Raw genomic sequence first — 21,682 nt, 5'->3', positions numbered from 1 at the left:
GAATCTGTTTGGGGGCGGGGCAGGGAGGCAGGATCGAACTCAGGGGGCCTCACACATGCTAGGCAAGCATTCTACCACTGAGCTACATCGCTGGCCCAGGAATCTGCATCCATTAACTCTAAGTAAAAGTGATGCAAGGGTACACTTTGAAATAATTATACTCTGTATTACCATCTACTTCCATGACTTCAATCATCTCTTCCATGCTGGTTACTCTCAAATATGTTAGCATTCTCCTCCTGTGAGTTTCCCCTTCTAACCTATTCATACTTTGAGAATCCCAGGACCAGAAGCAGGGCTGATAATCAACTAGCATGCACTTGCTTTTTGTTTTTAAAATAATAAAAGACTTGCAAAACAATAAACAGCTGCTGCCCTAAGTGCCAGAGTATCATTGTATCACCACAATCCTGTCTATACTGGCCCCTTTCCTATTTCCTGAGATCACAGGTATAACCACCAAGAGGATATACTTAGCAGAATGGAGTTTCTCCAGGATTGTGTTTGTGTGTATGTGTGTGTGTGGTACTGAGGATTGAACCAGGAGGCAGTGTACAATGAGCCAGATCCTTAACCCTTTTTATTTTTTAATTTTGAAACATAGTCTCATTAAGTTGTTCAGGCTGGTGGGTCAAATTTATAATCCTCCTGCCTCAGCCTCCTGAGTTTCTGGGATTACAGGGATGCGCCAGTGTGCCTGGCTCTCCTAGATCTTTATTAGTTTGAACTGTATCAGCTACATCTTACTTTCATTAAAGATGATGGTGTCGGACTGGGCACAATGATGCACACCTGTAATCCCAGCAGCTCCAGAGGCTGAGGCAGGAAGATTGCAAGTTCAAAGCCAGCCTCAGCAACTTAACAAGGCCCTAAACAACTTTCGATCTTGTGTCGAAATAAAAAATATATAAAAAGGCTGGGTATGTGACTTAGTGGTTAAAGACCCCTGGGTTCAATCCCTTGGTACCAAAATAAAAGGTGATAGTGTCATTAGCCATATTGGTACATGGGAAAAGGAACTGTTTTTAATGGTTAAGATGATAATTTCAGGATGTAAAATGGTTTATCTACAAAAAATAGTTGTGTGGAATGGCCTACAGCAAGTACAAGATCAGTAGAGCTATATTCTCCAAATTGGGCTGATTATCAGAATAGAGATCCAATCCTGAGAAATTCTGACTTAGGTAGGACTAAGGTAGAGACTCATAAATCATTATTCTTCAACATTTTTCCAAGTGATAGAGAACACAGAGAAGTAGTACCAACATGTTTCCTCATATTGAATGCCAAGCAGGTATTTTACATTCATAGCATGATCACCAAGATTAAGCAAGGGTGTGTGGGTGGTTTTGTGTAATCTATCTCTACTACTAGAACATATCATTTGTATAAAGTTTTATACACAGAAATCAACTCAGTGTTAAATTCCTTCAACAGGAATGCACTTTATCCCCAGCAAGAAAGAACCACATTCCCAAGGGTTTCTGTGAAACTAAACTCCACATTCAGGAAAAATGTAAAAAAAAAAAAAAAAAAGTTGTCAACTTTAGATATTTTTAAATTATAAGAGAAAAATAATTTCAGATTGTTATCTAAGAATAATTTAAATTAGTATTTGTATCAAAAAATATATAGTTATGTTTTAATCAGGTGCTACTTTCCTCTGAATCATACATATAAGTTATTGAAACAAAGGAGGAATAACAATTCTATAAAATATTAAAATATTATGTCGTGGGTTAATCCTGAGTCATTTATTACGTACATAATTCCTGAGTCATTAATTACAAAAGCTTTCCTATAAGGAACAGATTACTAACAACAGGTAAAGTGAGCGATTGTGAAACTTTTTGAATACTAATTATTGTAGTTACAGAAAAACTTGTTTTTTGTTTATTTTTAGAAGTTTTGGGGGTTTTGATTTGGTTTTTGGTTTTTGGTACTAGAAATTGAATCCAGGGGTGCTTTACCGCCAAGCCATATCCCCAGTTTATTTTATTTTTTACTTTGAGACAGAGTTGTTCTAAGTTGCTAAAGTTGGCTTTGAACTTGTAATCCTCCTATGTCAGTCTGCTGAGTTGCTGGGATTCTAGGCATGTGCCACATACCTGGCTTGTTATAGAAAAGACTTTGTAAGATTATGTTGGAGGAACTTAATGAAATTGTGTTATTTTTATTTCAAAAATAAAAATTATCACTTTTAATTGAGAGACATGTTCTTTTTTCCCGAGTAATAAAAACCATGGAGAAAGGAGGGAGAAAGAGAGATACCAGGGGATTTTAAAAGCCTACAAACAGGTTTATAAAGAAATACACCCTTAAGAGTGACAATACCATTGTAGTTTTTGTTATCCAAAGATCGAGGAAGTCCTAGCTTGTATATTAGACACCTTGGAAGTAAGGCTTTAAGCTCTTAAGTTTGTTTGTAACATTAAAGCCAAATATATGTAATTGCTGTCATGAAAAAATGAATTAAGATATATAAGACTGACTGCTTTTATGAGATATTGTTTGTGTATCTGAAGTTAGATTGGATGTTTTAAATAGCTCCTTCTAGGCCACAGTTAACCACAGTTAGTAAATGCTCTTAGTCCTTCCCTGCCACCCGTACCCCCACTCCATCCCACATGCACACATGGACTATTCTGCACTTTGAAACACAAAGCTACTTGTCAGTTCAGTTTATTCAGTTAGGGTCAGTTCTGTGAAAACAAAGTCAAGGCAATTGTTTGATTTAATTGACTAGAGAAACTGGTTACACAGGTTAATAGAACTTAGTCCAACTGCATATTTGAAGTTCATAAAGTAACTTAGTAGAATAATAAGATTCCAGGGGACATTGTAGTAGATTTTAAAGAATGATTACCAAAGCAAAGAAAAAGTACAGTAAAATCCAAGTTATAGAAAATACTTTGTTTTTTTTTCTTTATGGGTCTGCTTTAACTATAATGAATAGTGTCCAAAAGTAGAAATCCTTCTGTATGTTATTCATCTCCTTTTCTTTGAAGAATTCTTTCCTGGACTATAGTTAACATAACCACAAGAAAATTTCCTAATATTTTTTAATATAATTTAGATAAATAATTTAAATTCTTTAATAAAATAGCCCACTAACTATAAGCAGACATTCTTTAGTCAGTCCCTTCTTGGCCTCACTTTCCTTCTTTCCCACCTGCGCCTCACGGTTTTCAGTTTAAGGATGTTCTCACTTCTGCTAGTGATTCTTCCCACCTCCCACTGTGTCTTCCACAACCCATCTCCCTGTTTCCTGCTTTATTATCTCCTGGGCTAATCACTTATTGTCTTATTAAAATGAGTAAAGAACGTTGAAATGCTAAAATAAATGTTTAGGACTCAATTTTTTAGAAGTATATAGATTTCATAAATTGATTTGAGGGGAAAATAAAGATCATTTCTTGTCCCAGAAGAACAGCAAATCTTCAACCTTAGTTAATTCGTTGGTGATTAGAAAGGAAAGGGGGGATTTAAAACATATATAAAAGACTAAAAATTTATTGTCAAAGTCAGAATAGTTAGGAATGTTATAATATTATTCTGTGTATAATAAAATTCACCCCACTCTATCCCCTTACTCTCATAATAAATTTCCACCAGTTTTGTCATGATTGTTCAGTTTTTCATATTCAACTTTAGAATACTTTTTCCAAAGACTTATAATGGTGCTATGCATGGTGGTACATGCCTATAATCCCAGCTACTTGGGAGGCTGAGGCAGAAAGATCACTTGAGCCTGGAAGTCTGAAATCAACCTGGGCAACATAGGAAGATCCTGTCTCAGGGTTGTGGGAGAGGCTCATTGTGTACCAAAATAAGGGCCTAGTCACATTGAGACGCTTACCATGTTGTGGGGTTTTGGGTGATTTTGTCTCGTTTGTTTCATGGTGCTGGGGATCAAACCCAAGCCTCAAGCATGCTAAGCAAGTGCTCTACCACTGAGGAACAACAACCCCAGCCTGGTGTTGTTCAGCTCTTTAGTGATATACATTTTACATTTGCTTGAGGAAAAAAGAAAAACAAAAAATGAGCAAAACAAAAAAAGAGTTGTTATAACATTATTTAACCAGTCAGACATTGATAATATGTTATATATGCATTGCTGTAAGCAGCATAATTAAACTATGATACATGGGCTTGTTAGACAGTTTTGTAACCATTAAAAATAAAAATTCAAGTTCTTCACCAACCTGGAAAAATTATTCTGATAAAGGTTATATGATTTTAAGAAATGAAATTATGTTATATGTATGTATGAATGCATCACAGTATATCCTACTATTATATACAGTTATAAAGCACCAATTAAATTAATTTAGTCACATAGGGTGGTACACAACTGTAATCCTAACAGCTCAGAAGGCTGAAGCCGGAGAATCGAAAGTTAGAAACCAGCCTCAGCAACCTAGTGAGGCCCTAAGCAATTTAGCGAGACCCTGTCTCAAAATAAAAAGGGTTTGGGATGTGGCTCAGTGGTTAAGCACCCTTGGGTCAATCCTTAGTACCAAAAAATTAAAAATAATAAAAAAGGTCAGCAGCTCAGGAGATGTGAGATAGGAAGATCACAAGTTTGAGGTCCGCTTCAATAATTTAGCGAGGCCCTAAGCAACTCAGTGAGACCCCTGACTCAAAATACAAAATAGGGAATGTGGCTCAGTGGTTATATGCCTCTGAGTACAATCCCTGGTACCCCCCCAAAAAATAAAAAGAATTGTGGATGTAGCTTAGTAGTTAAGCACCCTTGAGTTCAATCCCCAGTACCAAAAAATTTAAATTTTTTTTTAAAGGTGGGGTATGTTGCTCAATAGTAAAGTACACCCAGACTCAATTCCCAGAATCCCCACACACACAAAAAAAATTACTTTAAAAAAGTCACACAACTTGGACTGGGGATGTGGCTCAAGCGGTAGCACGCTTGCCTGGCATACATGCGGCCTGGGTTCGATCCTCAGCACCACATACAAAGATGTTGTGTCCGCCGAAAACTAAAAAAATAAATAAATATTAAAAATTCTCTCTCTCTCTTTAAAAAAAAAGTCACACAACTAAAAAAATATGAAAAAAATATAAGATTGTACATAGTACACTAGAAATGAACACTTGGAAAAATAAACTAAGAAAACAATTCCATTTACAGATAACATCAATGAGAATAAAATACTTAGGAATAAATTTAACCAAATAGGCAAAAGATATCTCATGTTCATGGACTAGAAGATTTCCTGTTGTTAAGAGAAAAATACCACCCAAAGTAATCTACAGATTAAATATACCTATGATCCCAGCAAGTTGGGAAGCTGAGGCAAGAGGAACACAAGTTTAAAGTCAAGACAGCAACTTAGTGAGATCCTATCCCATCCTAAAATTCCTATGAAGCGTTAAGGGAGGGACCTCTAATAGCCAAAACACTCTTGATTAGGAAAAATAAAGATGGAGAGCTCATTTCCAGATATTAAAACTTACTGCAAAGTTATAGTAATCAAAATTGGGTGCTGCTGGCATAAAGATAGACACATAAACCAATGGAATAGAAATGAGAGCCAGAAATAAAGACATATACATGTGATGTGGTCAGTAGTTTTTTACAAAGTTCCCAAGACCCTTTAGTATGGAAAAGACAGTTTTTTCAACAAATGGAGCAGATAAAGCTGAGTGTCTACATTAAAAAGAATGAAGTTGGACCCTGACCTTATACCATATACAAAAACTAAAAGTAAATCAAAGACCTAAATTTCAAAGCAAAGATATAAAACTTTCATAGAAGAAAACATCAGAGAAAATATGAGCTTGTGTTCGGTGATCATTTCATCAAAAAGACAGACCAAAGAAATAGAAACAAATTAGACTTGCATTAAATCTTATGCTTCAAAAGGCATAATCAGGAAAGTGTAAAGACAATGCACAAATGGGAGAAAATATTTAAAAATTACATATCTCATAAGTTTATTATTTGGAATATATAAAAAACTCCTAGGAATGGTGGCACATGCCCATAATCACAGCAGCTCGGGAGGCTGAGGCAAGAAGATCGAAAGTTCAAAGCCAATCTCAGCAGCTTGATGAGGTCCTAAGCAACTTGGCAAGAACCTATCTCAAAATAAAACATCCTGGGGATATGGCTCAGTGGTTAAAAAAAAAAAAAAAAAAAGGTTTAGTATGCTACATTTATACAAGGACACTTTGAATGAATTTAGTTTATCTGATTTTCTAAAGTCTAATTAAACTTGTGTTTCTTTAGCTTGACAGAGCCAATTCGATGTTAAACCAGACGCAACAACCTTACAGATACCTTATTGAATCGGTACGTCAGAGAGATTCCAAGATTGATTCATTGATGAAGTGTATAGCACAACTTGAGAAAGATGTCAGGTAAACCATCTACAAATTTTTTTGTTTGAATAATGACATTATAAACATAATACTGTTGTAGATGATTTTGGATTGTAAATTGTGAAAATAAATTTATATGATGAAAGTAGTCTTAAATGAGAATTCAATTCTTCTCTTAAGAAAACTTGGTCACATCGCATCAGGTATTTATATTCTACCTGATGATAAGAAATTTTAGCAAGGAAATAATAGTGCTACACTTATTAACAAAACACTCCACCTGTGCTGGGATTGTAGCTCAGTGGTAGAGCACTTGCCTAGAACATGTGAGGCACTAAGTTGGATCCTGAGCACCACATGGGGTGCTCATGATGGATGGGGCTGGGATTGTGGCTCAGCAGTAGAGTGCTCACCTAGCACGGGCAGGACCCAGACTCGATCCTCAGCACCTCATAAAAATAAAGGCATTGTGTTGTGTCCATCTACACCTAAAAAATAAATATTTTTTTTTAAAAGGGATAGATGGATAGATAGATTGTGTCCATCTACAAAAAATAAAAATAAACTTAAAAAAACATTCCATTCTTTCTAGGGACACAGTAGCTGCCCTGTACTTGTTTTCTTAGAGTTGTCTAATGGGATGTGGATTGGCCAAAAAGACTATAACCAGATGCCATTTATGGAGTTAAAATGACTTTTTAAATAAATAATGTGTACACATTTACTTAAATTCATATTGACTTTGCCAAGGAATTTTTAGGCTTTTCTTCCCCTGGCTCTTTACATGGAATAACCTATGAATTACCTACATGTACATAAATGAATTCCTTTCACTACCTTAGTTTGAAATTTGTTTGCCTATTGAGACCTTATCCAAACTATTTGCTCCATTCAAATTCTTTGCCTTCATCTATATGATAATTTCAAAAACAGAAATAAAAGAATAATACTGCGTATTAAGTAAGAGGTTTTAAGAGCCTGGCACAGTTGCACACACCTGCAGCTCAGGAAGCTGAGGCAGAAGGATCACAAGTTCAAAGCCAGCTTTAGGAAATTAGTGAGGCCCTAAGCAACTCGGTGAGACCCTATTTCTAAATAAATTCCAAGGGCTGGAAATGTGGCTCAGTGGTTCAATTTGGGTTCAATTTCCAGTACCAAAAAGAAAGAAAAAGGTTTTAACTCATGAATGGTTAGTTAGTTGGCTTGGTTATTAAATTTTAAGATTAGTGCAACAATTTAAATTTTTCTGGATAAATTATTAACCCATCCTAAGTGTGAAAACAGAGCATTAAATAGGAATTGAAATTGTTGAATTAAAAATTGGAAAACATTAAGGAGAGGGGCTGGGGATGTGGCTCAAGTGGTAGCATGTTGGCCTGGCATGCGCGAGGCACTGAGTTCGATCCTCAGCACCACATAAAAATAAAATAAAGATATTGTGTCCACCTAAAACAAAAAAATAAAATATTTAAAAAAAAAAAAAACATTAAGGAGAAAATAGTTATTAAATCCATGTTTCCTAAGGCATACAACCAAAAATATTAAACAATTCATAATTAACTCCAAAGTATGTGTTCTTTTTGATGAATCAGAATGATTATTGTCTGATTTTTTACCCCACCAAGTTAATTAGTCCAGAACTATACTCCTGTTCTTAATTTTTGATAATGTGATAAAAAAATTTAAAATCACATTTATGCTTTAAACATCAAAATACTCACACCTCTAATCCCAGCTACTCAAAGAGATTGAGGCAGGAGGGCTGCAAATCTGAGACCAAACTGAGCAACTTAGAGACCCTCTTTCAAAATTAAAAAAAAAATTAAAAAAAATAAAGCCATAGGGATGTAGCTTAGTAGAACAGTGACCCTGGGTTCAATCCCCAGTATAATAATAATGATGATAATAATAAATGACAGTAATTAATTAATTATGCTATTAGCAGCTATTGGGGACTACAGAAATTGTTTTTCATCATCTACTCAGCACTTGGTTTTCTTAGGGAAACTGAGGAAGAAGTCTCCAATACAATTTTTTTTAATTGTTCTTTTTTTTTTTAGTTTTAAATGAACACAATATCTTTTTACATTTATGTGATGGCTGAGGATCGAACTCAGTGCCTCAAGTATGCTGCATGTTAGGCGAGTGCTTTACCACTGAGCCACAACCCCAGCTCCTCCAATACAATTTCCTCTTCCTATGTTGTATATTTATTATATTTGAAATTATTTGTAATATTTTTATTTTACCTTTATAATCATTAAGAGGATATATATAAAGAGCTGGAAAATTACCCCTTTTACAGATACTTTCAAATAAATGTACTTGAATACTTAATAAGAATGAAATGGCTAAAAATGTTTAATATGGAAAAAAATAACTAAAAGAGAAAATTAGAAAGAGGAACATATTCAACCCTAGAGAAATTAGACAATTTGCCCTCTAACTATAGCTTTGTGGTAGAGCCAAAATTTAAATCCATGTCTGTCTGATTTCTAATTCTATATTCTGAACCATTATGTCACACTGCCTCCCTATGATCTATTCTGAATAATAGATAATTTTCATTAATTAATATAATTAAGGAAGAAAAGCAAAAAAAAAATAGCATAAAACTGGGTTTTGAAAAAATAGTAGGGCTTCGTGCTGGTAATTGTTGAAGTTAGATGACTGACAGACATGTGGGGGTTTGTTTTATTTTCTCTCTTAAAATACTCTATAAAAAATTTGTTTTTGTTTAAAAAAGAAAAGATTTCTGCAAGTCTGAGTCCAGCCTCAGCAGTTTAGTGAGGCCCTAGCAACTCAGTGAGATCCTGTCAAAAATAAAATATAAAAAGGGACCCTCTACCAATGTAGCTAATTGGTAGCCCTTGGGTTAAATCCAAAAGAAAAAATTTCAAAAGGGAAGGCAGGCCTTATAGACTGGTTACATGAACTCAAATCTAGCCCAGTACTTAGCGTTGAATTGAAGCAAGTAAGTGAAACTCTCTAAACCTCCATTGTCATATAGAACTTTCTGCAATAATAAAAATATTCCATATCTGCACTCTCTAGTACGTTAGGCACTTGTCACATGTATTCAATGTTCATTTGAAATGAAGGTAGTATTACTGAGGGACTAAATTTTTTATTTTAATTAAATTAATTTTCATTTTAGTTGTTTCTGTGGCTAATGGCTGTGGTATTGAACAGCATAGCCAGCCAGTTTCCACATCTGTGAATGAACCCATTGTTAAAAGAACCTAATTCTGGGGCTGGGGTTGTAGCTTAGTGGTTGAGCACTTGCCTGGCATGCGTGAGGCACTGGGTTCAATCCTCAGCACCACATAAAAAATAAATAAAAATAAAAGATATAAAAGCACCTAATTCATATGGTTGTTCTGAGATTTATAGTTTATTATTTTTATAATAGATGTAGTTTAATGCCTAAATATTATAAATATTCAGTAAACATTTGCTTTTATTAGTATTTATCTTACCTTTTAAATATGTATATGTTAAGCCAAATGCAGTGGTACACATCTGTGATCCCAACTTCTCCAGAGGCTGAGACAAGAGGGTCCTAAATGTCAGCTTGGGCAACTTAGATAGACCCTGTCTCAAAATAAAAAAAGACTGGGTATGTAGAGGTCAGTGGTAGAGCACTTCTTTAGCATGTGCAAGGCACTGGATCTAATCCCCAGCACCATAAAAGAGAAATTATATTTCTCAAAATATATTGAAATTGGTTAAAAAAAAAATCAAGACTTCCTTTTAATAGCAACTGTAATCATTAAAGTTATGCCAATTATAGAATTAAATAGCAAAAAATTTTAGCTAAACATCTAAGTGTTTTAACACTGTTTTATAAATTTATCATATCATAATTTCTTAGATCCTGAATAGATATTTCACAGGATATGAAAGCTTGCTCTCAATTGAAGAACTAACTTCTTATTTGAAAAAGCAAAGTGCTTCCAGTCATATAATTGTAGCATTTGAGATGCAACTCTAGTTGTACCCTGGTTACATAAATGAAGTGATGTGATATGATGATGGCATAAAAGTGACAGCTCAGTCAACAAGTTGAATCTAGTAAGCTGGATCACTGTACTTACAATTCTGTAAACCCTCAATTTTTCACCCTACTTTGAGCCAATGGCATTTTAAGTCCTACAGTAGATTTATCCTGGATTTTGAATACACATCATCCTGGCTTCTTCTCTTATGGTGAATGTATCTATAAAATTATTCCCCAATGATTCAAATTGCCAAGATCATTGTAATGTCATGTGTAGCTAATTAAAAAAATAATAATAAATATATAGATAGATAGATTATAATGTGAACATCAAGGGATGGTTGAGAAAATTAAACACACTAACACATGTAAAGCTTCTAGCCAGGGCCTGCCAGGTGGCACACTTGTAATTTCAGCAATTTAGGAGGCTGAGGCAGGAGGATTGCAAGGTTTAGGCCGTCTCAGCAATTTATCAAGGCCCTGTCTCAACATAAAAAGGACTAAGGATATAGCTCAGTGATATCGCACCCTGGGTTCAATTCCCAGTATCAAAAAAAAAAAAAAAACCTTCTGGCACATGTGAGAAATTTGGTAAATATAACTTCCACTCCCTTTTTCCTTTACTAATTCAAAAATTTAAGCAGTAGATGGTTCATCCAGAAAGATTAGTAAATTGTTATGTTTTTGAAAATGCCTGTTCTTTTTTGATGGGTGTTGATTTTAGTTGTAAAGAGTATTTACATCAAATGATTATTAAAAATGCTTTTCTAGCTTATAAATAAGATTTCTTTTCTTTTTTTTTTTTTTTTTTTTTTTTGATACCGGGGATTGAACTCAACCACTGAGCCACATCCCCAGCCCTTTTTTGTATTTTATTTAGAGACAGGTCTCACTGAGTTGCTTAAGACCTTGCTAAATTGCTGAGGCTGGCTTTGAACTCATAATTCTCCTGTCTCGGCCTCCCCAGCCACTGGGATTACAGGCATGTGCCAGCATAAATAAGAATTGTTTTAAAGAACAAAATAATTTTGTGCTTTCCTTAGAAAATTAAATGATACCTCCATATCACACTCACCCCTTGCACATCTAGCTATTCATACAATATATATTCAATTTCTAAAAAGGTTAAAGCAAATATACAGTGTAACAAAATCACTAAAAATGTGTTAAAAACTTATATTTGAGATGTCACTGCTAATTGCTTCAAGTTCCCTATCACTAAAGTATTTACCAACCTAAAAGTAGAACTGTTAACTCTCCTCTACCAAACTGCAAGAGACAGCCTGGGCAATATAGTTTTTTCTCTACTAAAGAACCAAAGAAAGCATTCAAAGAGAATAATTAGCATAATTTTCTTTCCCTGGTGTCAGATCTCAGTTTATTCTTAACTAGTAACTAAAGAAGAAAAGACTACATTGTCAACTTCTCTTACATGGCTAAGCCAGAGTATAATGATCCAGGAAGTTAAGGAACAATATATCAGGAATATGTTTTCATATAGCAGGTAAAACAGCCATAAACATGAATTTCTAAGTAATAATTAACAGTGAATTTAACAATTATGGCTGTAATATACCATTCGAGATAGATGTGCTTATAAGGAGATTTGTAGTTGCTTTATGAGTCACGCATAGAAGCTTTGTATTCTTAAAGGTAAGTTTCCACGGTTATGAAATATGTCTTACAGAGACTAAACTTCTGTTGAGTAATTACATATATACTAGCAGAATAGTGAATATGATCATGTCAAAGTTTTAGAGACTCCCATGTTGAAGGTAGTTTCTTATGACTTGAGTGTATTATAATGAAGAAAAGACTTTGAAAATATATATCCAGGTCTTCTAATCACAAAAATGTTGTCCATGGAGTTCATACTATTTGTGATAAGCCAGTGTCTTTCAGATACAACACCGTTGCTCTGTAAAACCATTTATCTGCCTGCCTTTTATTTCATGTTGTGTGCTTGGTTTGCTATTTAATCATAGAATATTTACTTTATTCTTAAAAAGTTAAACACTATATATAAAATATTTCTAAAGAATTATCCAGTCAAAATCCTTTAATTACTGCAACTGTTCATTCCCTTTACACTACTTTTTATTTAATGGGCCTGTTGGCATTTGAGACTGTTTTGTACGCACTGCACATAGGCTATGTTTATATATTGTGTATTTGTGCATACTTACATATGAACATACAAACTTATCTGTTTCTTGAAAATTCCTAGTCCTGTTTACTGGAGTTTACTTTAATTTTGAAGAATATTTTATTTTCAAAATGATTCCAGCTAGAGAGAGAGAATTTTAGTTTAAGAAATACCTGATCCTTACCCTGTTTGGGGGACTGTGGCAGAGCATGACACTCAGTTTCCTTTATACCATTTTGTTCTTTCAACTCCTCAGCCCAGTAGGATCTCTGGCGCCTAACTCCGAAAGTCAGTTTGTTTTTCTGCTCAGCTGCTTACCTTTATTGGCGTTTAATTACTGTTTTCCTGTGATGCCTGTTTTTCATCTAAGTTAGTAATACTGTATAGCATTTATGTTGAGTTTTATGAGTTCAACACTTTATATAATCATACATTAGATAATTCACGTATCCCTCTGGCATATCTGAATATTTTCCATTACTACAGATGTGAAAGCTGAGGTTCAATGGAGCAGTGTATATTGTGCTTTGTACTACATAGTTGAGTCAGCGACTTAGTTGGAAACACAAGTCAGAATTGCATCTAGTCTTTCTTTTAGAGGATACTCCAAGATGCTTCCTGGGGGAAAGTTCTCAATTACTAGGAAGGAGGAGTATGTGTACTTTTCCTTCTTAAATCCTTGGAATTACCAGTTCTTCTAGAATATGTACTCCTTGTATTAAAAAAGCTTTGGAGGCTGAGAATGTAGCTCAGTGGTAGAGTGCTTGCCTAGCATGCATGAGGCCCTGGGTTCAATCCCTGGTACCACATTTAAAAAAAAAACAAAAAACTTCTGCCTAATACTTTAAAAATTGTCAGCATAGCCAGGTGCAGTGGCACTCACCTGTAATCCCAGCGGCTTGGGAGGCTGAGACAGGAAAATTGTGAATTCAAAGCCAGTCTCAGCAACTGCAAGAAACTAAGCAATTCAGGGAGACCCTGTCTCTAAATAAAATACAAAATAGGGCTGGGGATGTGGTTCAGTGGTCTAGTGCCCCTGAGTTTAATCCCTAGTACCAGAAAAAAAAAAAAACTTTCCATTTTCTTAAAGTATAGCATAAAGATGTTTTATATATTTAGCAAAACAATTCTCATTAATTTTACCCTTGTAAATTTTGTCTGAACATTTGAGGAATTATGGTTTATTATTGCTTCTATGGTTTATTATTGTTTCTTAATTCTTGTGAGTACTGATTGAATAAATTTATTCTGATGGCATTAGAAGAATATTTCACTTAATTGTTCTAATTTCTGTATGTTGAATAGTAAAACTACAGACAATAGAAAGCAGGTCCCAGATATTTCTCTTTTAAAATATTAATATGTCCTTATAATTAGGCCCATAGATACCTTCTCCCTTCTTCTGTCAGAAAATTGGTCACATCAAGGGAAAATTCACAGTGCAGACTTAGAAACTTAACATTGAACTAAGAATTCAGAGACAAAAATTATTTTCCCAAGTGTATCACAAACTAATTCATTTACCTAACTCAGTTATACCTGGTAATTTAGTGTGCAGTAAATTTAAAAATACTACTTTTAGTTTTTAAGTATAAATATTTTAATATGACCTCCTATATTTTGTGTTTTAATGTTTTACACTTACGTAATTTCTTTTTATCTTTAGTCTTACTTTCTTTTTACATTTTATGAATAAATAGTCAAATTTAAAACACTGATTTTATGCTTATGATAGGCAAGAAAGTGTTCGTAGAAAGCCTCTCATTTTCATTGTCAAATGACTGTTGAAAGAGTCTTCTGCTTGGTATCATGGTGCACACCTGTAATCCTAGCGACTTGGAGGCCAAGGCAGGAGGATCACATGTTCAAAACCAGTTTCAGCAACTTAGCAAGACCCTAAGCAACTTAGCAAGACCCTGTCTCAAAATAAAAAGGGCTATGCAATCTGGATACCAAAAAAAAAAAAAAAGGTCTTTTGACAAAATGACTAGGCTAATCATTAAATTAAGCATTAAAATGACAGGTCTGATATCTTTATTAACTACAAATTGAATTTATCTTTTAAGTCAAACCAACTTGAAATCAAATTTAATTTATCTTTAAGATTTATGTTTACTATTTTGCTATTTAATATTTGTTAACTAAATTTACACCAGCATGATCACTTATTAAAACTTTGGGTTGTTTCTTTTTTCTAGCAACTTAAATAAAGAAAAGTCAGCTTTACTACAGATGAAGAATCAAATGGCACTAGATTTAGAACAACTTCTAAATCATCGTGAGGTACTTTTTCCATCTTATAATAATTTTTACCATTTTAAGCATTTTCAGAATCCATGTTGGGTTAGGATTATTGGATCCCAGTTGACTCTGTTCATTAACAACTTCTCATGTTTGCATCTCACTGTGATCTGGCCCTTTTCATTCAACTTGTGATATATTTTATTCTTAGAGTCAATTCTTATTTCTGGAATGCCCTTTCTCTTGTTGACCAGTATTGATTTGTTCACATTTCTATCACTGAATTTCCACATTATTTATTCATTATCTATTTTATCTCTTTCTGCCATGAGACAATAAATTTCTTTAGTGTGCCTCTGTCTATGTATGAGTGGACTCCCAGTTCCTAATATACAATACTTGTATTGAGCTTTAAAGTTCATGCAGTTCTTTTATTTTATTTCATTTGTTCCTTAACAGAAATCTTTTAAAATAATTATCCCCATTTTGTAGGAAGAAAAATGAGTTTTAAGTGGCTTACCAAATGCTAGTTAGTACCCAAGATACATGCCCAGTTTTGTTTTGTTTTTTTCAGTCTTATTTATTAAGGAATAATATACAAACAGTAAGATTCACTCATTTTGGCATACATTTCTGTTTTTTTCTGACAAACATACAATCTGTAACTACTACCACAGTCAATATACTGAATAATTTCACCACCCCAATAAGTCTCCCATGCACCCTTGGTAGTTGCCCCTTTTCCCTAATCATCCCCTGCCTTAACAACCACTAATCTATTTTCTACAGTTTTACCTTTCACATGATGTCATAAAAATTAAAATTGTCAATATGTAGCTTTTTTAAAATATTTTTTTATTTGTAGATGGACACAATACCTTTATTTTATTTGTTTTATTTTTATATGGTGCCAGGGATCGAACCCAGCGCCTCACGCATGCTAGGCAAGTGCTCTACCACTGAGCCACAACTCCAGCCCCAATATGTAGCCTTTTGAGTCTGGTTTTTTTCAGTTACTGAATGGGATAGTTCGTTTTATAGGCCTACCACAGTTTGTTGGTCTGTTCACTAGTTGATAGATATTTAAGTCATTTCCATTTTCAGATGTATACAAATAAAATAATATGGTATATTAATATTATAATTATTGATTTATTATATTAATATTTTGATGTAATATATTATGAAATTATAAATAAAGCAGCTTTAATTTAATCTATGAATAAAATAGCTGTATATAGATTTTTGTGTAAACCTAAGTTTTCATTTCTCTGGGTACATACCCTGGGACACAAACTGAGTAAATGGTAATTAAAGTGAATGTTTATAAGAAACTGCTAGACTTTTCCAAAATTAGTGGGGTTTTTTGTTTTTTTGGTATAGGGGATTGAAACCAAAGATGCTTAACCACTGAACCACATCCCCCGCCCTTTTAATTTTTTATATAGAGACAGGGTCTCACAGAGTTGCTTAGGACCTTGCTAAGTGGCTAAGACTGGCCTTGAGCTTGTGATCTTCCTCCTGCCTCAGCCTCCAGGGTTGCTGGGATTACAGGAATGTGCCACCACACCCTGCAAAATGAGTATACTTTTGCATTTCTACCGGCAATGAATGAGAGTTCTAGTAACTATGCATCCTAGACAACACTTGGTATTGTTAAGCCTAGTTTATAATCCAAAGCATTTTTTACCACTGGCCTATCTAATGCCTCATTTTAGCCATCTTTATCATTTTGGTATCCTAAAAGAAAAAGATACATTCAAAGCAGATCACTGACTCAAGAGTATCCTAAAAACATTGTTTTCTAGTCTGGAAAAGGTATACCAGCCATTTAGGAAGAAGTTACTATAAATATATTTTGAGAAAGATATATTAAGGACTATTACTGGAAGCAGTTTTAAGGTACATATCTTAGAAATGGTGTCAGAGGAATTGAAGGATTGTCTTAATCTTAGAAATGACTTTGTTTGTTTGTTTCATACTGGGGATTGAACCTGGGGTGCTTTGCCACTGAACTACATCCCATCCCCAGTCTTTTTCTTTTCTTTTCCCCCAATTATTCCTAGAATTCTGCCTTCAAATCATTGTTTTTCGGCTGTGAAAGCCTGATTCATTCATTATGTGGAACTTTCACATGCTTTTGAAGTTGAATATTTAACAGAGTATAATAATTACTGATGTCTAGTCAGTCATATCAACAACATTTTTTTCCATAAAGCTGCATAACAGTTTCTTTCTTTCTTCCTCTTTCTTTCTTTCTTTAGAGTGGAGGTTCTCATTTGATTTTAAAGAAATATGCTGCACACTACATATAAGCAATTTTAATTCATATATTTTATGTCATATTTGCAATCACTTGAAATGAGTCCAAATAATAACTGAAAAGTTTTACTTATATGCATTTCCTGCTACTGCAAGGCATCAGTGAAATTTGTATGGGTGCATATCTAATTAAATAATTATCAGGTAGTTTTTATGTATTTGACAGTATATCTTCACTTGGAAATTATAGTTAATAATCTAATGTTGGGCTCTTCATAATACCAGCCATCTAAAGAAAAGCAGTGTTTTTTTTTGGTTTTGTTTTGTTTTTTTTTTTTGAAGCAAAGTAAAAATTAAAGCTTAGTAAAGAAAATCAGACCCAAGTTTGTTATCTTTTTCTAAGAACCATTAAATACCAACATGCATAGTGTGTTAAGATGCAAAGGTCTATGCAGGCTGGTTATATGGAAAGATCACCACTGTTGACCCCAGGAAACGCTTGGCCATTCACTTGATCATTTGCCCAACAAAACAAAGGGTCTACATAGGATTGGTTTATTCATTTCATGAATATTGATTTATTCACTTATGAATATTTATGGTTTTGAAGTTCACATGCTCAGAATAACCAATAGATAAGGGTCAGATAAAAATAATTGAGGGCCCAGGGCATACACTTGCAATTCTAGTAACTCTGGAGGCTGAAGAAAGAGGATTGCTAATTCAAGGCCAGCCTCAGCAATTACTGAGGCCCTGTCTCAGAATAAAATTCAAAAGGACTAGGAATATGGATCAGTGTGGTGCTCCCCAGCACCACAAGTAAATAAATAAATAAATAACCGATTTTTTTTTTTCTATGCTAGGGATCAAACCCAGAGTCTAGAGCATGCTGGGAAAATACTCTATTACTAAACTAAGCCCTAACCCCTCTTCCCTCTAACGTTTGATAAATATTTTTGAAAGTGAAAATCAGAACCATTACTAGAGTGAGGCAAGTAAGGCACCTAGAGCACAAAATGTTAAGGAGGCGCCATTCTCAGGGCAGTGCCAGGTGCAGGGTCAACACCCAAGAGCCACTGCCTCTTGACAGTTTGTACCCAAGGCTACTAGTTTGCATCACACTAATCAAGGGCCTGGAAAAATTACCTAATTTAACTCATAGTTTTAATCAATAAAATTTCAACAATTCAAATGAGCAATTTAAAAAGAGAACAAGTAAACATTTTAAAGTTTCTCATTTTATTAAAGAGCTCTAGCTTGACTTTTCAGCAGTTACTTAGTTATGATGAGGCCGTACATGTTCCTGTAATGTGAATGAGATCACCAACTCACTTGGTGAAAATGAAATTAAATGAAAAAAAGAAAACAGGTAGAACAATTTTTTTTTCTTTTTTTTTTTTTTTTGGGAGGGGGGGGTACTGGGGATTGAACCCAGGGGCATTAACCACTAAACCACATCCCAGCCCTTTTTAATATTTTATTTAGAGACAGAGTCTTGCTAAGTTGCTTATGGCCTCACTAAATTGCTAAGGCTGGCTTTGAACTTGCTATCCTCCTGCCTCGAGCTGTCAGGATTACAGGCATGTACCACTGTGCCCGGCCAAGTAGGACAATTCTAAACAAAAAATTCTAAAACATTTGAAACCTGCCCACAAAGAGTTTATACTTTCTATATTAGTATTAGCTCAAAAATATTGACTTAAAAGTATCTATTCCCATACTGAGAGTTAAGTTGTATTCTAAAGATTTTCAAAACTGCATATTGGCTTCCAATGCTATAAGTTTTTAGTATTTATATATTCAGGAAATAATTCCATATATTTGTAATTATGAGCTAAGTGTTAGGTGATTTTTAGCCTTAACTTTTCTTTACAAAAATAATAGTCTAATATTATGTTTTTTAATAGTTTTTAAATGATATAAAAATACAAAGAGAAAGTAGGTATGAAAAAATAGCATTTTAGGTTGTCTTTTCGGAGTACAAAGTTCAGCTGCCTTCAACATGTTAAGTTAAAGAATTTGCTTAAACCGGACAATGGAGCACGCCTATAATATCAGCAGTTTGGGAGGTTGAAGAATCATGAGTTCAAAGCCAGCCTCAGCAATTTAGCAAGACCCTCAGCAACTAAGCCATAAAGTAAAATATAAATAAAATATTTAAAAGGGCTGGGAATGTGGCTCAATAATTAAGAGTTCCTGGGTTTAATCCCTGGACCAAAAAAAAAAAAAAAAAAAAAGGATTTGCACTATAAAATGCTAACTTAAAATTTCTATCATAAATTGAGGGTCTGGGGTTGTGACTCAGTGGGAGAGCACTTGTCTAGCATGTGTGAGGCAGTGGGTTCAATTCTTAGCACCACATGTAAATAAATAAAATAAAGGTCTATTGAAAACTAAAAAATATTTTTTTAAAAAATTTTTCTATCGTAAATTGAATTTGAGTTCTCTTCTAAATTCAAGGGTTTTTGGAGAGAGGGTTGGGTTTTTGTTGTTTGCCTTGGTTTTGTTTTGTTTTGAGGTCTATATTGCCCAGACTGGTCTTAAATTCATAAATTCAGGTGATCCTCCCACCTCAGCCTCAGAGTTGTTGGGACTACAGGTATTAAGCCACTGTGTCTGGCTTAAATTCTCCAGATTTTGTCCCCTTATTCAGTGAAACCATAAATCAGAGTGGAGAAAGCTGGGGGTGTGACTCTGTGGTAGAGCACCTGCCTAGCATGCAAGAAGTTCTGTCCTGAGTGAGCACCACCAATAAAAAAAGAAATTCTCTTTGTCTCAGATATTCCGCCTGGGGAGAAAAGACAAGATCGCTCTCTTCATAAAATTCCTTCCATTAATGCACAATTTATTATCATGCCTTCAGCTTTTACAGAAAGAAGATCAAAACAAAGTCTGGTGTGATTTCTCTTTGTTTTGTAAAAGTACTTAAGGCAGTCTACTAAATACTTCCACATATATTATCTAATTTAATCTTTACTACAGTCCACTGGTAAATACCACTGTCCCCTCCACCCCCTGGTTACAGATGAAACTGATGCTGATAAGAGTTAAATGATTCAACCATGATTACACACTGTCAAAATTAGAAATAAATCCATTTTTTTTCCCCAGGGGAGAAAAAAGTCTTTCTCCTTAGTTCTGTTTAAACATCAGATTTCAGGAAGAGTTATTGCTTGCATGAGTTCCAGGAAAGTTTTTGCCTCTGTAGAAGAAGTTATATCTTTATTTTTGTCAAAAAAAATGAAAACTTTATAATTTAATATGTTTCCTTTTTGTCTTAGTTGCCAGAAAACTCAAAGCTGAATGCCTTATCCAGGTGTTATCATCTGTTTTTCCCATGTTTTACTTTTGATTCCTTAGAATAACTTTTTTCTGTTTCCTTCAGGTAGGTCATATCTGTTTTAAACTTAAATGTCTTCAAGGGTACTAAGAGTAAGACCTAGTGTAAATAAAATATTAGCCTTAAATAATCAGGTTAAAAAAAAAAGAGGTAAAAGGAAAACGATCAACTCATGATCTCACTCTTAGTAAACAGTAAAAATTAAAGACATTTAGTTTAAAAGATTTTGAGTATAAGAAATGTACTCTCTTGGAGTGGAATTTTTCTTGAGATTATCTCTCAGGAATCTTAATTAATTACCTTTAGTTTTCATACACTCATATTTGCCTTAAATTATATAAGAGTTCCTGATCACCGGTGAACTTCTAACTCTGCTTTTTTCTGGGTGGGGCGGGGGTGGTTTGTTGTTTGTGGTGCTGGGGATGGAACCCAGGCCTCACCAGTGCTCCCATGCTTGGCAGGTGTACTACCACGAGCAGTACCGAGCTATACTCCCTAGTCCCTAATACTGCTTTTCTTTATATGTATTTGGTCATATTTTCTCAGAAATAAATTTTTGAGACTAGGAAAAGTATCTTGTTTGTTTGTTTGTTACCAGGGATTGAACCCAGGGGCATTTAACCACTGAGCCACACCTATACCCCTTTTCATTTTTTATATTTTGAGATAAGATCTCACTAAGTTGCTTAGTGTCTTACTAAACTGCTGAGGCTGGCGCCGAACTTGCAATCGTCCTGCTTCAGCTCTCTGAGTTGCTGGGATTACAGGCATGCGCCACCACACCTGGCTCCTAATGGAGCTCCAAAAGCCAGGGGAAAGGAAAGGAGGAGCTACAGCAAATGGATGGGATTTAGCTTTAGACCAAAGTATCACCTTTCTTCAATTAGAAGAGTAGAAAGATTGTGTGAGGATAAAAGTAAGTTTGGAGATTTGTTGGAATGTTAGTCAGCTTTCCAACACTATAACAAATATCTGAAATAATCAAGTTATAAAGAGAAAAGGTTTATTTTGACCTTTGGTTTAGAAATTTCAGTACATGATTGGCCCTCTTGCTTCTGGTTACATCACAAGACATCATATCATGGTGAGAACACATGGCAAAACAAAACTTCACACCTCATAGCTGGAAAGAAAAAGAGGAAGAGAAATAGGCTGGGATCCCACTATTCTCTTAAAGGATATGCCCCCTGTGACCTAAAGACCTGGACTAAGCCCTATCTGAATTGTCTTCACCATCTCTCAATAGTGTCAAGCTAGAGACCAAGCCTTTAACACATGGACTTTTGGAGGACACTCATCCAAACTCTAACTGGTGGTAATAATTTAAGGAGTTTCTATTTAATGGATG

General features: G+C 34.5%; 1 protein-coding gene across 3 annotated transcripts in view; it reads left to right on the top strand.

The window, feature by feature from the left end:
• Pibf1 (progesterone immunomodulatory binding factor 1) overlaps positions 1-21,682 on the top strand; it is a 232,488-nt gene that overhangs the window by 176,374 nt on the left and 34,432 nt on the right. For all 3 annotated transcript variants that reach the window (XM_046449462.2, XM_058580979.1, XM_058580978.1), the window contains exons 15-16: positions 6,254-6,384; positions 14,690-14,774. In XM_046449462.2, the coding sequence (XP_046305418.1) occupies positions 6,254-6,384; positions 14,690-14,774 (216 nt within the window). The remainder of the gene's footprint in view (positions 1-6,253; positions 6,385-14,689; positions 14,775-21,682) is intronic.

Source organism: Marmota monax, unplaced genomic scaffold (genome assembly GCF_021218885.2).
Source record: "Marmota monax isolate L192 unplaced genomic scaffold, Marmota_monax_Labrador192_F-V1.1 WCK01_AAM20220418_F8-fsc00137, whole genome shotgun sequence".
Lineage (NCBI taxonomy): Eukaryota > Metazoa > Chordata > Mammalia > Rodentia > Sciuridae > Marmota > Marmota monax.
This window is presented reverse-complemented; position numbering and strand designations above follow the sequence as displayed.